Source organism: Mauremys reevesii, linkage group 18 (assembly GCF_016161935.1).
Source record: "Mauremys reevesii isolate NIE-2019 linkage group 18, ASM1616193v1, whole genome shotgun sequence".
NCBI lineage: Eukaryota > Metazoa > Chordata > Testudines > Geoemydidae > Mauremys > Mauremys reevesii.
In genome coordinates, this window is record NC_052640.1 from 24510019 (window position 1) to 24527561 (window position 17543).

At 42.0% G+C, this 17543-nt stretch overlaps 1 protein-coding gene across 2 annotated transcripts in view; it reads left to right on the forward strand.

Annotated features, from left to right (window-relative positions):
- The first annotated feature begins 903 nt into the window (after window positions 1-903).
- MED13L (mediator complex subunit 13L) overlaps window positions 904-17543 on the forward strand; it is a 364465-nt gene continuing 347825 nt past the window's right edge. For both annotated transcript variants that reach the window (XM_039504873.1, XM_039504874.1), the window contains exon 1: window positions 904-1485. In XM_039504873.1, coding sequence (XP_039360807.1) covers window positions 1414-1485 — 72 coding nt within the window. In that variant the 5' untranslated portion in view covers window positions 904-1413. The remainder of the gene's footprint in view (window positions 1486-17543) is intronic.

Below are 17543 nucleotides of genomic sequence, written 5' to 3' on the forward strand. Positions count from 1 at the left end.
GAAAATATTAATTGTAGGCAAAAAGGTGAAATGTGCATGGCACATAGACTGGTTGTGCTAAAAGGTATTATCCCCATTTTATGGATGAAGATGGTGAGGTTCAGGAATGCTGTTTACTGACTGCTTCCCCCGAGGACGTGTGACGGGGAAGGACTAGAGTGCAGGTGACCTATGTCTGCCTATAGCTATTAGTTCTAGAAGCAGAGCTCTAATGTGTGTACCCCCTGCTACCCTAACGAAGGACAAGAGGGTGAGCGAAGGGCTCGAAGACCTGTTGGGACAAGAGGGCCCCATCACCGCTCTCAGCATGCTTGCCTAGTCTCTGCACTCGCTTTGCTTTGCAGCTCTGGGACTCACTCTCAAGCACTGAATGTCCTTGGCCCAGCTCTTCTGGAGGAGGTGGGTGTGGAACCACCTGCTGCATGTGAACCGGCCCCTCAGGTGCCGGGAGCCCACCCAGGGCAGCAGAAGCCGGCTCATTCCTTGCTCTATAGCGCCCCTAGTGGAACGTTTCGGAGGCAGCGGGAGGGGGTGAGACGGAGGAGGGAGTTGAGCGTTGGCTTTCCCCCTCCGCTCAGAACGGCCCACGTGGTACGGCGGCGGCCAATGGCGAGGCGAGCTGTGCCTGGCGGCCGCCATTGCTGTCAGAGTGGAGAGGCAGAGGCGAGTGTGTGAGGAGGAGCTGGCGAGCGGGGCCGCCGGGCGGGCAGGGCCGGGCCAAGCCGAGGGCGGCGAGGACGGGCCGGGACAGCGCGCGCTCTCTGGCCCGCGGCTGCCGCCGGTCGCCCCCAGCAGCGGGAGCCCCGCGCGGAGCGTAAACAAGGCGGCGGCGGCGGCAGGAAAACACCATCCACCCACCGCCAGCGGCGGCAGCAGCGAGGGGCGGCCGGGCCGGGCGGGGAGGGGAGGAGACACGGCCGCAGCCGGGACAGCGCCCCCCGTCAGCGGCCGCCGCCACTGCCTGGGGCCCGGACCAGCCCCCCCCGCTTGAGCTCCGTCCTGCAGGGGCCGCAGCTGGGCCGCGGGCAGAGAGCCCCTGACGCGAGCCCCGCCGCGGGGGCCGGAGCGGCGCCGACGGGACTGGGAGCGCCGGAGGCCAGGCCGCCGGCCCGGAGCGCGGCCGGAGCCCCTGGGCGGCGGGCCTCGGGCCGGCGCGCGCGGCTGCTTGTGGATTATTTGGCAGGGGGCGGGTAGGTGGGTCGAGGCCCCGGTCTGCGGAGCGCCCCCTGCCGGCCACTGCCCCTTCCTCGGGCTGGTGTTCGTGCTGGGGACACAGCGCGGGGCAGGACTGCGGCGGCCGCCCCGGTGACAGGCGGCGCGGGCTGCACCAGGGAGCCCCGGGCGCTTCTTCCTTCCTGCTGGGCCCGTCTCCTCAGACATGCCCCGCTCTGGTGGCCGGGCTCGCCGAGGATCATGACTGCGGCGGCGAACTGGGTGGCGAACGGGGCCAGCCTGGAGGACTGTCACTCCAACCTCTTCTCGCTGGTGAGTACCCGCAGGGGGGTGTGAGCGCGAAGGCCGCGGCCCGGCTAGTCGGGGCTCACACAGGGACCTTGCGGCTCCTTCGAGCAGCGGCGCAGCAACTTTGTCGGTTCGGTGCAGCTGCCAGGGGCTTTATAGCCTGGGCCCGTGGGGCTGCTCCCTCCCGCTGGGCCCGTGGGGCTGCTCCCCCGCTAGCCCCTCCCCCCCGGCTCAGCTCCGTGTTTGTTTTGCTCTTTAACATCGTTTGTTGCAAGCGTGCGTTCCCCACACAGCTGCATTGATCTGAATACGAGATGTCAAGGCAACGGATTGGGTGTCCCCTGCCTGTGCTGCCTGCATGTGTGACCATCTCCTGTGGTAAACAGTCTGCTCTCCCCGCCCCTGCCTGCTTTGGCACTTCATGCCCTTGTGCTTTGTGCCTCTTCAACTGCGTGTGGTTCTCTTCCCCCCCCCCATCTTTCGTAATGACAAACGCCATTTCAGCAGCAAACAGTTCATGCAATGTGATTATCTGTAGGACTTGCACTCCGGGCTCTTGTGTCTGAACGTCAGCTGTCTTTATGGTTTTACAGCCGTGCCCCGCTGCACCGATGGGGAGGGACGGGACTTTTTTTGGCCTTGCAAGAAAAGCATTAACTGAAAATGCAACATGCTGGGTGGCTTGATAACATAGATGCTATCTTCCCATCTCACTGGTAGCTGACAACTTTCACTTTGTACTTAGATTGCATGGTTTAATCTTACAACAGTTATGGTATCAATTGTTCATATTGAACAGTTGCAATTAACTACAGATTTTTAATCTTAATTAAAATGAATAGAAAGAAAAATTACTTGCTGTTTGTATTAGTGACATTTTTTTTGAAAATGCCTTTTTGCTTTATTGTACACTACAGCTGCAGGGACATTAGTAGAGTGAAGGGGAGAATTCTTGGGTCCCCAATAGCTACCCCAAGGGGAGGAGGGGTAGAGCATAGGACTGTTTATTTGTGAAATGGTAACTCATAAGATTAAGGTGGGAAGCAACTGGGTATAGGCTGTATGCCAGGTGGTGTGGGAGAGGAAATAAAAAACAAACAACCCCCCTCCCCAAACAAAAATAGAGTTCAGGTTTACTTTTCTCAAAGGGTGGGAAAAGAATGTGAATTGTTCAGTAGGGAATTTAAAAAAAACACTGATTTTAAAATATGGTTAACTCAGAATCTTCAAGTTATGCATATTGCTAGTCTCTTTACATGATATTTTTTCTTTAATTACTGTTAATCTCAGTCTTTCTCCCATGCATAGCCCTCAATACCTTCCTTTGGATTGTTTATTCCTGGCATTTTGTGCATTGTCTTTCTTTAATGAGAATATAATTCTTTGTGGTCAGAGGCTTTATTTTGCCATGTGTTTGTACAGTGGGATCCTGATCCTTCTGACAAGAGGCTTTTGGTGTCTGTTATAATAAATACCATCCTTTTTGGCTTTTTATTGACTTGTAACCACTTTCAAAGCTATGTAACATTATTTAAACTTGCATTTATGCTAATGTTTGCAATGCCTTTATACCCCTAGTGTGTGCCTGCGGATATACTAATGGTAAAAAGTGGTTTATGTACACAAGTCTTGCATACTAAGAAAAGCTAACCAGTGAATACAAGAGAATCAACTGTATCAGGAAAGATTGTCACCAGTAAATTAAATAACAGTTAATATTAGTTTAAAAAAAAAAAACAACCCAACAACCCCCCCCCCCAAAAAAAAACAAACAAACAAACAAACAAAAAACAACCCACAACTTTGTTCACCTCTTTTGGTTAGGAAATTGATTAATATGTTTTTGGAGGTATACGTGGTATAGTTGTAGTCCCATTGTCGTCCCATTGTCAGTCCATCACAGGTAAAATAATTCTTGGTATGTGGTAATGTGAATTACAAAAGCTTATATTTTCAGATTTTTTTTTCCTTCAGAGCTTATACTAAGAAACTTCTATAGAGCAGCAAGTTTTTTAATTGTATGCATAGTATCAGTGAAATAAAAATACAGACGATTATGGAATTTGCTTTTAAAAGTGCTCTTGCATTCACACTGATGTATAAAAGCCTCTATAGAATCAGAATGTGATAAGGTTATACAACTTCAAATTTGGGCTTTTAAAACCATCTTATCAGTTTCCCAAACATTTTTTCTGTAATATCAAATAACATATAAACAGCTCTTTGCAGATATGTTTTATTTAACACAAAATAGTTTGCAAGGCTTAACTTGGCTTAAAATTTGTAGGCGTGGGCAGTACCTAACTGTTTTTAAATGGGTCATTTAACCAAGCTTTAGACTTTAAACATGTTGTAACGGGATCAGAGGACAGCTGTGTTGTAATTGTTTTGTATTTTGCCTAGCACAATGGGGCCCCAACACGGTTTGCCTTTAGGTATTACCAGAGCACACGTGTGTGTGCATCTCTTAACTTAGTGGTATTTTTTTTGTAATATGCCTGATCCTGCAAACCCATACACATGTGAGTAATTATTGGGGATATTCACAAAGTAAGGTGTTGCAAGGTATAGGCTTTAAATAGTAACTTTATAAGTGACAGTAGCATTTTATATAGCATACCGTGCAGTATAATCAGCAAACTCAAATATTAATGTGATGTTCCATTTTTTCAGTTGTATTACTAATTATTAGAACTTTATTGATAAATATAGCATTAAAAAGTATTGACAAAGAAAATATTAAAAATGTGTGGCCACAGGCACTGACATTTTACCCTCAAATTTGTTAAATTTGTCAAAATTTATGAAGTATTAAAACTACAGTAGACCAGATCATAACCAACAGGAGCTCTTGCTGATAGATAATCTTCTGAATACAAGAGAACAAAATATACAGAATTGTTGTGTATTGGTTTGGTTCTTGTGAAGCAGTGTAGTTCTTAAGAACAAGACTTGTGCAATATTGATTTAAGACAACCCAGTTATTAGAAAAAGTGTTATTTAGCTGTACCATGTTCATTTTTACCTCAGTCTTGCATTAATCTTTGACTTAAACAGAACATGGAATTCTTGATGGAATAATTACAGTAGTGAAGTAGCTACAGAAGCTTTACAATATTCAAAAAACCTTAAGCTTTTTAAAAAAAACAACCCAAAAAACCAGCATTAGCATGTGACTAATTGACTTAGTGTTTTTGTTATTTGATACAGAATTAGCTTTTTGAACTTTTGTTTATCACGTGTAGATTATTTTTAATGAGATTGGTAGGCATGATTTGCTTTGAATCTTTGTACTTGAAATCATTGTTTTTTAAATAGTGATTTTCTGATAGTTGGTGGTTTTGCATAATGAGCTCAAGGATGGAACATAGTGTTTTTCCTATGTGGTGATGCTGTAGAAATGACATTTCATTTGAGATCACTGAAATTAGGAGATTGTAATATTTATCTTGAATTACACTTTTTCTTAATCTTGATGCAGAATGTTTATCCAGAACTTGATGGTGATCTCAAACATACCATAGTTAATGTTGCATGAAACTTGTTTTCCATAATCGTGGTATGAAGGACGTGTGTGTGTGTATTATGTTAAACACACGCGTGCGCGCACACACACACATTATCATATCATTGCTGAACCGAAGCAGAAATTCACAGTGCCATAATGTTAGCATTCATATTGCCTGTCAAGCGAAAAACAAAACACCCCACAAAGCCCACCATTTTTGTGCATTTTTCCTGAGAACGTAGTAGCTCTGCTCCTAATGTAGGCAGATTTTACATCTCCCAGTGTAGGCAGATACTACAATACAAATAACACTTTATACATTTGTCTTCAGAATGCTGATAAAATTTGGATTTTTTTTAGTATTTACAGTATAATCTGTCCTGTGTAAAAATAATTTAGCTTACTAAAACATGTTTTTGTTTAGAATCCTCTTGTTTATAGCACATGGTGTTAGATTTTATTTATTTTATTAATAACAGTGCCACACAATGACTGCACTATTTGACTCTTGCAAGGAAACATGTTTATATATGTAATATTATATTTACGTGAAATAATGTATGAGTTTAGTATGTTGTTGTTATAGCTAGCGAATACTTTTTTGAAAGAGAAAATATTCTGAAATAGTATACAGTATACCAAAATGCTACAAATGTGGGCTCAGTTCTGCAGCCCTTCCTCACATGAGTAATCCTTACTCATGCAAATAGTCTTTGAAGTTAATTGACTGTGAAAATGACTAAATGACTAAAATGACTGTGAAAGTGACTAAAGATTACTTATGTGGGAGTAAGGGTTTTTAGGATCTAGTCTATATATGACTAAAATATAATAGTTATTGATGTTCTTTTAACATAAAATAACTTTTGTGGACAAACAACAGCCCCCCTCCTCCCCAAGATATAGGTCTTGTTTACTAGTGAAATGAAGTAGTAAGTTATTTTAGGTTTATAAAATTCACCTTTCTTAACGTCATGTCACATGTAGCAAAATAATTTAATCATTTGAAAACAAAAAATAACTTTATGCAGCATCTCATGTGATTCAGAGATGAACAAAAAAAGATTGTTCCCTACCCCATACACTTCTTTTTTTGTTTTTCTCTCCCCTGTCCTATGATTGTGTTATAAAGGGTGGGTCTTTTACTGAGCCCTGAAGTTTAGTAAGATATGGTTTTGTTGGTCTAGTATGAGAAGCAAGATTCAGAGTTTAGGAAACTTCAGCTAGCAGCAAGGAGTTTGCCTAAGTGCTTCTGCTATGGGCCATTGCCTCATAGGAGGAGAGACTAGAGCCACCCGTGGGAAGGGTGCTGTGAGCTGTTACTGGATGCTGCCAGTGGGAGATAAGTGATTATTCACCAGTGGTACTGGATCTACTATATGAAAGGTATGTTCAGAAAAGCAGTGGAAGAGGGGCAGTAGTATGTGTAGGACGCAAGGCAACTGTGGAGCACATGAAGAGGCAGACTGAATGAAGATCCAAAACAATTTGATTATTCAAAAAGGATAAAACCATATAGTTGAGAGGTAAAATACTTCAGTGCTTTTACTTTTTTGTGTAAGCAGTTGTTGGAGCTGCTACAGGGATATTGTGAAATAATTAACAGACTCATGATAGGAAGTGGGAGGTAGTCCACCAGACTATTTCTCTATTGAAATGTGGTCTGTGTTATGCAAATATGATTTACCTCTGCAATAATCCATTCTGGCTGTGACAAAGGCAGAGGTTATTGTAGTGAAATCTGGGTCCATGAGTAAACATTGCAAACAGCTTATGGGATGCAGATTTAAAAAAAGGCACTCTTTCCTGAGATGATGCTTCTGGAAGACCAGATGGCAAAGAGCTGGCAGGAGAAAATCTAATTTGCCAACTTCTTGAGCAAAAAGTGGATAATCCCCTCTAAGCATTGATGACGGAGACAAGACTCACACCTGCTATATTTTCAAGATCTTTCCCCAACACACCAACATTCTCTGCTCCAAATGGAGTTTCAGCCAATTTGTTCTCACCTAAGTTTCAGTTTTATTGGGAATCATGACTTAATAAAGGACCTGAGTGTTTTGCCCTGAGAAAGCATAGGATTGCATCTGCTGAAAACAAAACATAAAGCTGATTATGACCACAGTGCAAATCATGTTGCAGACCTTATGCACATTTAGGAAATCAGCTGGAACTTTATAGAACCTTGCAGGAAAGATATTATATTATTTTGGACATGAGTAGTTGCCCAAAAGGATTTTTTGAGATATTCTCTGCAGGAAAGAGCAGAATAGTTGGTGTGATATCACTCACTCCAGTCAGAGTTCACAAGCAAATCAGCAAACTCTCATGGTCATTGGTATCAAAGAATACTGATTGATTGAAAAATATCAACAGGGATCACCCTACCATTATCATCATTAGAAGGAGATCAGCCAATGTGGGCAATCAGTTAACATTCTGACACTAAAAAACAGACTTGTTAGGGATCAAGGAAATCTGAGAAGTCAAGATGGTGGCAGATTACTCAAAACAGGCTTCTCAGTAGTTTTTTCTCAAAAAGGGAAGATTAGAAATAAGGTGATAGCTGATGGAGATAGTCAGGAAGTCATCCCTTGACACTGACTAGAGGTCAAATGACCACTTACCGAAGGTCATTTGATGCCCTACCCACTCCTAAGCAGTTGCTAACAATTTAGCCAATACAAGACCCTACTTGTAGCTGTTTACCATAAATGCGGTAATTCAGATTCCATGTTGTTGGCCAGCCTAGTGCTGTTATCTCCACAACATTAGTGAGCGATATCTACCATTCAGTGATGGTGGACTTCATAGATGTTACAATATGCTTTATTATTTGTCTAATGTTCCATCTAAATTTAGTCAAGATGATTTTTTTGAATGTATATATTGTATCTAAAAAATCATCTAGCTTTCTATGCTAATTTAGGACATGCAATATAAATATTAAGGTATAATGAGATAGAAATGGAAGTAGTTTTATTAGTTGGCTTGTTCATTCTCTGCCAGTGAAAGATTGTTTCCAGTTTTAAGTAACTCCGATGATGTGCTTCCACCACTTCCCCTGGAGATAATTCCACAGTCTAATGGAGCTCTGTTAAGGAGTATGAGTTTTCAAAACTTGATGAATGACCAATGGTAGAAATGTTTGCTTAGTGCTTCCATTATTGTAGTTATAAATCTAATACGTCACAGGCTTATGAGCTAACATATGCCTATAGAATTATTTCATGTTATTTTAAATAGTTTTAGGAAAATGTTAAAAAATGTATTAACGCCTTACTTAGATATTTACAAAACCTTAAAAGCAAGATTTAAAAACATACAGTAGTCGTGAGTTTGCCATTGATTTCATTAGGAGAAGGATTGGGCACATGATTCTAGTTATTAACAATGAAAGATATAAAATATCTATTTGCAATGTTTTTAAAAATACACTTAATAGTGTATAACTCCATTTCCTTTATACTGTAACTCCAAGTTGGATTTTAAAACTTGAGGTTGTTAATTTTGGCCAAGAAATACATAGTGATGTTGTTTTAAAAATATTTTTTGGAAATTAAGCTATTGCATATAAGAATATGGTTATTACATAGTTTAAAATAGAATTTTAGGAGATTGCTAGAATACAGGTATCCATTTCTTCACTGAAGCAGATTTTTAGTTTAATCTGAATCTCTAACATTTTCTTAAAATAAAAATGTGTTCCATTTAGGAAAAGCAAATACAATTTTTGGTTTCATTAACAAAAGCATAGCATGCAAGTCATGGCAGGTGATAGTGCCACTCACTTGGTGCTGGTTAGGCCTCAGCTGGAATACTGTGTCCAATTTTGTTCACCTCTGTATAGAATGTATGTAGAAAAAATGGAAAGGATACAGAGGTGAACGACAAAGACGATCAAGGGGATGGAATGCAAGGTATATGAGCAAAGGCTGAAGTAACTGGGTATGTTTAGTTTGGAAAAGAGGAGATTGAGGGGGGGATATGATAGCAGTCTTCAAATTCTTGAAAGGCTGCCATAAAAGAGACGGAGAAAAAGTGTTCTCTCTTGCTACAGAGGGCAGGGCAAGAGGCAATGGGTTCAAACTACAGCACAGCAGATGTAGATAAAATTTTAGGAAAAATCTCCTAATTGTAAGAACAGTAGGACAATGGAATAAACTGCCTAGGGAAGATGTGGAAGCTCCTTCTCTGGAGGTTTTCAAAGAGAGACCAGATAGCCATGTGTCTTGGATGGTTTAGACCAGTGGTTCTCAACCAGAGATACACGTACCCCCTGGAGGTATGCAGAGGTATTCCAGGGGGTACATTAATTCATCTTGTTATTGGCCTAGTTTTACAACAGGCTACATAAAAGCACTAGTGAAGTCAGTACAAACTAAAATTTCATACAGGCAGAGCACTGGGGGAGCAGTGACCGCCGGGGACGCCTTCCACCGGTACACAGCTCCTAGCTACCCCTCTCCCTGCACCCTGACCTACCCTCTTGCTTGCACACAGCTGCCTGCACCCTGCACACTTTTTGAGCTAGGCCCCCTCCCCCCCCCGCCCGAGTTATAAGTTTGGTTGCGTCTCCTCTCTCTCTTTTCTCCCTCTCCCCCCCCCCCCCCAAACCCAGACAGGCTGGGTGCTGGGCTGCTGAGGGTGAGTCTGGGGTGGAGGGGGCACTGCTGTGCAGAGCTGGCCCCTTCAAATAGAAGTCAAACTGGCCCCATCCCCTGCCTGGTGCCCCACAGGGCTAAAGCCCTGATTTCCCCCTTCTGTCTGGTGACTGAAACACAGACCCCTGAGGCACCCCTCGCCCACTGGGCCTTGGAGTTTTTTTAGCCTGTTTGGGGTGGGGGTGAGAACCCTGGGACTAGATGTCCCTTGCAGTCCCTCTAACCCAATGGTTCTATGAAAATTTATTTCATTATATTGAAGAGTCAGTTGTGAGAGATGTTGGCATTCAAGCTGTTTCTTTGGTACTTTGAAGAATGTTTATTAGAATGATCTGAAGTTCTGTCATCTTGCACTGATGGACGAATTCAATTAATTACATTGAGAGATAATCAGTTTTTGCCAATATTAACAAAATGAAAAATACAAAATAATTATTTTGCATCTATGAAATGTGCATTTTGTAGAGTAGAATCTCACCAAGGGACCTCTACATTAGTTTGTAGGAATCAGTTTCTTCACTTGCTGCACTTAAAATCTTGACTGGACTTGGAGTGATGATTTATTATGTGGGCTTTTTTCATTCAGTGAAGTGAGCTTAAAAAATCATAGAACGTTGCAAAAATATATTTATTACCCAATGATAATTAAAGAAATGCTAAATATTCCAGGTTATATTCTGTGAATATACCAGTGAGATACTATGAATCTTTTCACTGAAAAATATGCTGTATAATACGCTGTGCTTCAGTGTCCTCCCTCTTACCAACTTGCATATGCTTCTTTTGGCATATCTTAATCTTTTGAATAGCCAAAAAGGCTATATACAATTGGAACAAACGTCCTTTCCAATAAACACATAACTAAACACATGTGTTATATGAAAGCGCATTCCTTTGTTTACTAGATCACGTGAGGTTGTAACTCTCTTTTTACTGTAGTTATCAGACTGGTATTACAATCCTGCCAGTTCTGTGGTGCATCCTAGTTCCCCATAGCTGCTCCTTCTGCAGTACTCCATCCCTAAAATACACATTCTCCTGTCACTTGCTCTCTGAAGTTACTAGCTACTGACAGGGAAGGGGGAAAACCATTTTTTTTTTAAATGAGCTTCAGACCAGGTGGAGACAGACAAACTAATAAAAGTATCCTGCTTTTACTATAGCTATTTCATTTACCACATCACCAAAATGACATTGAAGCTTTGTGGTAGATTCCCTCTGCACACAGACAATCAGAAAGTAAGCACGAGAGGCCTGAAAGGCCTGTGATACTAACAATGACAGCTAGTATCATGTTTCTATTGTGACTTCAGTTAGTAACATCATCTTACATTAGCATGAGTCCTACGCTCTGGGATGATATCTGAAAATAAGCTGTCTGACACCTTCTGATAAATTTGGTTTTTCAGTGCAAGGATTTGAGTTTAGATTTTTATTTATTAAACCAGACATCATTTAAGTTTCACACAAATCTAAATGGTGTAGGCAAACTTTCCTTGGGATTGGCTCAGGATTTATGACAATATATAAGTTTGAATTGTTTTTGTATTACTGTTTGAGGGAAATACACCTCTACTCTGCTATAACGCGGCCCGATATAACACGGGTTCGCATATAGTGCAGTAGCAGCAGGGCTCTGCTGGCGATTTAAAGGGCCTGGGGCTCCCCACAGCTGAGCCCCAGGCTCTTTAAATCACCGCTGCAGCCCTGCCACCGCTACCCCGATATAACGGCGTTTCACCTATAATATGGTAGGGATTTTTGGCTCCCCACGACCGCGTTATATCGGGGTAGAGGTGTACAATGTTTTCAATCCAGAAATCTTCATTTTTGTTTGTATGATCTTTTCATATAGCTGGAATCACATGAATGACTTAACTATTAATTTTGAATGAACCCACTTAAGAAAGTATCTGTGGGTTGTTCTTTTGACTATGTGGTAGTGTGGCACTGATGTAACAATTATACTTCAGCTGACTAAGTATATAGTTATAAAAAATACTGTTTCAGCTGCTTGAATTAATTTTAGAAGATGCCCTTTAATGTTTATAATTAAACTAAAATGTTTTTAAATTTAATTTTTGATGTAGTGTTAGAATTGCATTTTTAAGAAGTCTTTGGCATAAATAGTATTGATTTAATAAAGAAAAGAAATACTATGACCTATGTGGCTTACAGTTTATTCTAGTATTGTTCTGGTTCATTCTCTAGCTCAGTCTCTCAGACACTGTTGCTTCTCAAAATGAGTAGAATTACAATAATGCAAATGGAAATGTGACCACAATTTTATTTTATGGCATTCTCCTTGTTTATGTGGAAGAGGGGGTTTATGTACTACTATTCTGTGATAATTCCCAGATAGCACGTTCAGGATACTGGGGCCCATTTTTGTTAGGTGCTACACAAACACATGCAAAGACATTGTTGCTATCCCAAAGAATGTTGTCTGTCTGTCTGTCTCACTGTCTCTAAAAAGTTTAATTGAGAGGTTGGTGGGAGAAGAGTAAATGATCATTATTTAAATGCGTGCCTAAAGTCTGTTTTGGTTTTTTAAAAGCAGTATATGTCTACCACATCTGCTAAGACAGTTTCAGGGGCTGGTGCTTTCAATGGCTGAGATTACCATTTTAGGTTGCTACCTTCTTTTTAGTCTAAGCCTTGGTCTACATTACAGACTTATGTCAGTATAACTACATTGTTCAGGGGTGTGGACACAGTTATACTGACCTAACTCCTGGTGTAGACAGCACTGTGTTAATGGGAAGGCTTCTCCCATCAACATAGCTGCTGCTTCTCAGGGAGTTGGAGTACCTACGTAGATGAGAGAAGTTCTCCCTTTGGTGTAGGCAGCATCTTCACTAAAGTGCTACAGTGGTGCAGCTGCAGTGCTGTAAGTGTAGACAAGCCCTAAGTTTAACTTCAGTTTTTATCAAGCGTCTCCCTCCTCCTCAAATCAGTGCTGGTATCTCCACAGACTCTCCTTATCATGTTCTTACAAGGTTGAACATCTCAAATTCCTGGAATAAAGCCTACAGCACCATGTAGTTTGCACAGAGTTCTAAATAAGCTATATGAAAACCATTCCAGAATTATTTTGAACTGGTCATTTAAATGTCCTTTTATGGAAGATCTTTTCTCTTCTAGCAGAGTAATTTAGCTTGTGGAATGAGTTCACTTTAGGTCTATTGGTCTTAAGTTGAAATAGGCACAGACCATCTTTTCTGATAAAAGTTGATGAGTTAGGATCTTTCAAGATCCCTTCCATGGGGGATTTTGGGTCTGTCATCATGCCATTTTCGTTTCCATGTCTACATGCCTAATCAGGTATGGATTTATTTGCTTCTATCTGAAAAGAGTCTTGAGAAAGTTTATATGTATCACACTAAGGCCCTTCGTCAGACCATCTAACTCTTCTTTGATGCCAGTGTTCTAGACAGCGTTGATGCTAAATGACTTTGCCTGTCTGACTGCATTTCTGTGCTGTTATGGTCTTGCTAGCCTGAAGCTAGGAGTCCGTGTCAGGGCCCATTTGGTCTCAGACAGCCAGTATTGTTTACCTCAACATAGTTCAGTGATGGACACATGTATAGTGACTGATTACATGAGCTGCACTCTATTCCCTAAGTGCTTTGGCTTGGTATGTGTGGGAGTGTTCTTGCCTTGATTTCCTAGACACACAGTTCTGTGTCAAAGGAAGAGAAATTTAAACTTCTTCCTCCCTGCAGTTTTGTTTGTTTGGGATGTCCCATTTTTCAGTGGGCTAATGTTGGACCAATTTCTTTAGGAAGCGTCTGCTAGGCCATTGAGTGGCTACCCCTTATGTTCTGGGAGATTTCTTTCCTTAATTTAAAAAAAATATTTTTCTGGTTAGGAATTTTCCCTCATTGTTCTGGCTCTCATCTCAGTTGTTGACGTTTTTCTGTTGGTATTGCTTTGAGCTACTTTCTCTGCATGATTGGGTATCTTGCACAGATGGTATCTTTGAAAAAAGGGTAATTATTTACTTGTATTCTGCTTTTCTGAAGGTATCTTGTGGGTTTTACTCACTCACACTCCTATATTCAGAGTTTGGAGGTTTTTTGAATAGCAGGTAATTTGTTCTTGGTTTTCCCTTAATGCGATTTGAGTATTCATTGTTCATTCATGGATACTCTCTTTAGGGAGATATTTCCCCCCCCCCCCCCCAATTCATGTGGGCTCTTGGAGGTTAAGGAAATTCTTGCTTTCTACTCAAAGGAATTGGATGGAACATTTTGAGACCCTTGCAGCATCTGCAACTGAATCACACTCAGTAAGGCAGTGGCCAAGACCTGGCTTATAGAGGGTCAGAAATCTAAAAGCTGGGCAGGTTTGCCACATGTTTTGCTCAGGACCATGATACGCAAGACAGAGGATTCTGCAAGTTGCTTTCATGAAAGTAACAATCCCTTACCTGAGGTCAGGATTTGTAAAATATCCCTGATACCTACTAGTCTGAGAGAAAAATAGCTGTATTACCATGCCCTGTATTTATTTACTTTTTTATTTTGGCAGTTCTTCACTTCTTCCTCCCTCAGGTGAATCAGCTCTGTTCCCCTGCTAATTCTGTCCCAATTTTACCCACTCCACTAAAAATGAGTCGTCCTTTACATTTTTCTATGAATTTTTCTATGGTGCTTATGTGCCTCATGTCCCCAGGATTGGAATTTTTTACTAGCAGTGTTCACTGGGGCTATGCCTCCACCCTGAATGTCCTCGTTGTCATTCCTTTTCGTCTCCAATCAAGAGCATGTACGTCATAGTGGCCCCAACGGCCTCTCAGATCTCACTTGGTACCGAGAGCAGTGGAATATTGTGGTTTCTGCCTGCTACCCCTAATTGTCTTTTTTTGGACGTAGCCATGTAGTTACCTGTGTGTGTATATATGTATATATATCTGTATATCTAAACCTGTTAGTTTAAAATATTTCTCTGTCCTCTTTGCAGCCTAATTTTTTTGTGCAGTTTTACATGCTCCTTAAATTTCATACCTTGAGTACACTTGAGGTGAAAGCACTTTCTCATCCAATGGCTGAGCCTGAACCCTTTGGTTTCAAGCCATACCTGTTACGTGGTGATCTTATCCATCTAACTGATAGACATAGTCTGTGTCCTCTCTTGGTGAGAGTCATGTCCTGGACTTCTGCTTGTTATGTTGGTCTTCTTCCATCACGAATTGCTGATCCGGAGGTACCTGAATAAAGCTGTGCCTGCTGGACCAGTCCATGAGGGAAGTCTCAGACTCAGGAAGCTGCTTTATCTTACTCCAAACAAGGAATTCTCTTCTCACAGATCCCACTTCTTTAGTGTCCCTGTAAGCAGAAAATATACAAGAGCTCCTGATGCTGGTGCCAAGAAGGGACCTGTAATTTCCTTAGCCATCCTCGGCCTTCAATCTGAGATTGGTGCTGACTATGAACATAGTGCAGAAGCTTGATACTTCCTCCACTGGGTTGAGCCAGGGCAGATGTGAGCACCACTGAAAGGTTGAGCCACAGTACCAACTGTCCTCTCTTGAACAGAAAGAGTAAAGAAGCTAAAGAAAAGTCATGGACTCTTCTAAGCCAAAAGCACAGAGTTCTTACTTCCCTAAGAAGTCTAGTAGGGCTGTCACCCCCTCTCCTGCTCCTCCTGGCCATCCTGCTCAGAGCAGATTTTGCTTCTTCACTGAACTGAAACTTGGTGTCAGCAAAGTCTTGCTGGCACCGACAACCTCAGGACCAGCAGAGTTACTGTTGGTGGTTTCAGATCTGTCACTGACCTTCACCTTTGAGCCTATAGCATTGGTCATGCTATTAATGCCTCTGGTTCTGATCTCTATGGCACTAGAGAGAGTTGAATCTTCAATACTGATGCTCATATTATATTTCTGAGATGTCAGTATCATTCCTAGGTCCAATCCACTCCTCTAACACGTCTTCCCCTACCTATTCCTTCTTTCCAGACTCTAGCATGTGCCCTTCTCCAGAACCCAGGCATTCTCATAAGGAATAACTCATAGACTTTAACACCAGAAGGGACCATTGTGATCATCTAGTCCAGGGGTCGGCAACCTTTCAGAAGTGGTGTGCCGAGTCTTCATGTATGCATTCTAATTTAAGATTTCGTGTGCTAGTAATACATTTTAACGTTTTTAGAAGGTCTCTTTCCATAAGTCTATAATATATAACTAAACTATTGTTGTATGTAAAGTAAATAAGGTTTTTTAAATGTTTACGAAGCTTCATTTAAAATTAAATTAAAATTCAGAGCCCCCTGGACCGGTGGCCAGGACCCAGGCAGTGTGAGTGCCACTGAAAATCAGCTTGCATGCTGCCTTTGGCACACGTGCCATAGGTTGCCTACCCCTGATCTAGTCTGACCTCCAGCACATGGCAGGCCACAGAACCTTGCCCATCTACTCCTGTGATAGACCCATAACCTCTGGCTGAGTTACTGAAGTCCCCAAATCATGATTTAAAGACTTGAAGTTACAGAGAATCCACCAATTACCTTAGGTCTGATCTGCAAGTGACCCATGCCCCATGCTGTAGAGGAAGGCAATTCCCCCTTCCCCACCAGAGTGTCTTCCACTTGGAGTCCAGGGAAAATTCCTTCCTAACCCCAGATATGGTGATCAGTTAGACCCTGAGCATATGGGCAAGACCCTCCAGCCAGACACCTGGGAAAGAATTCTCTGTAGTAGCTTGAAGCCCTCCCCATCTAGTGTCTCGTCACTGGCCATTGCAGATATTTGCTGCTGGCAGTCACAGATCGGCTTCGTGCCATTGTAGGCGGTCTCATCATACCATCCCCTACATAAACTTATGAAGCTCAGTCTTGAAGCCAGTTAGGCTTTTTGCCCCCACTATTTCTCTTGGGAGATTGTTCCAGAACTTCACTCTTCTGATGGTTAGAAACCTTTGTCTAATTTTAAGCCTAAACTTGTTGAAGGCCAGTTTATATCCATTTGTTCTTGTATCAACACTGGCGCTTAACTCCTCTCCCTCTCTGGTATTTATCCCTTTGATGTATTTATAGAGAGCAATCATATCTCCCCATAGTCTTCTTGTGGTTAGTCTACACAAGCCAAGCTCTTTGAGTCTCCTCTCACAGGGTAGGTTTTCCATTCCTCTGATCCCAGGAGCCCTTCTCTGTACCTGTTCTAGTTTGAATTCATCTTTCTTAAACACGGGAGATCAGAATTGCACACAGTATTTCAGATGAGGTCTCACCAGTGCCTGGTCTAATGATATTAATACTTCCCTGTCTCTACTGGAAATACTGTGCCTGATGCATACTAGGACTGCATTAGCCTTTTTTGTAGCCGCATCACATTGGTGGCTCATAGTCATCTTGTGATCAACCAGTACACCCAGTTCTTTCTCCTCCTCTGTCACTTCCAACTGGAAAGTCCCTGGCTTATAACAAACATTCTTATTGTTAGTCCCTAAGTGCATGACCTTGTACTTTGCAATATTTAATTTCATCCCATTTCTATTACTCCAGTTTTCAAGGCCGTCCAGATCTTCTTGTATGATATTCTGGACCTCCTCCGTATTGGTAGTATCTCCCATTTTTTGTGCCATCCGCACCTTTATTAGCGCACTCCCATTTTTTGTGCCAAGGTCATTAATAAAAATGTTAAATACAACTGGTCCCAAGATTGATCCCTGAGGAACTAGTAACCTCCTTCCAGCCTGACAGTTCACCTTTCAGTATGACCTGTTGTTGTCTTCCCTTGAACCAGTTCCTTATTCACCTTTCAATTTTGATATTAATTCCCATCTTCCCTAATTTAACTAAGAATTTCCTGTGTGGAACTGTATCAAATGCCTTACTGAAATCCAGGTAGATCAGATCTACTGCATTTCCTTTGTCTAAAAAAATCAGTTACTGTCTCAAAGAAGGAG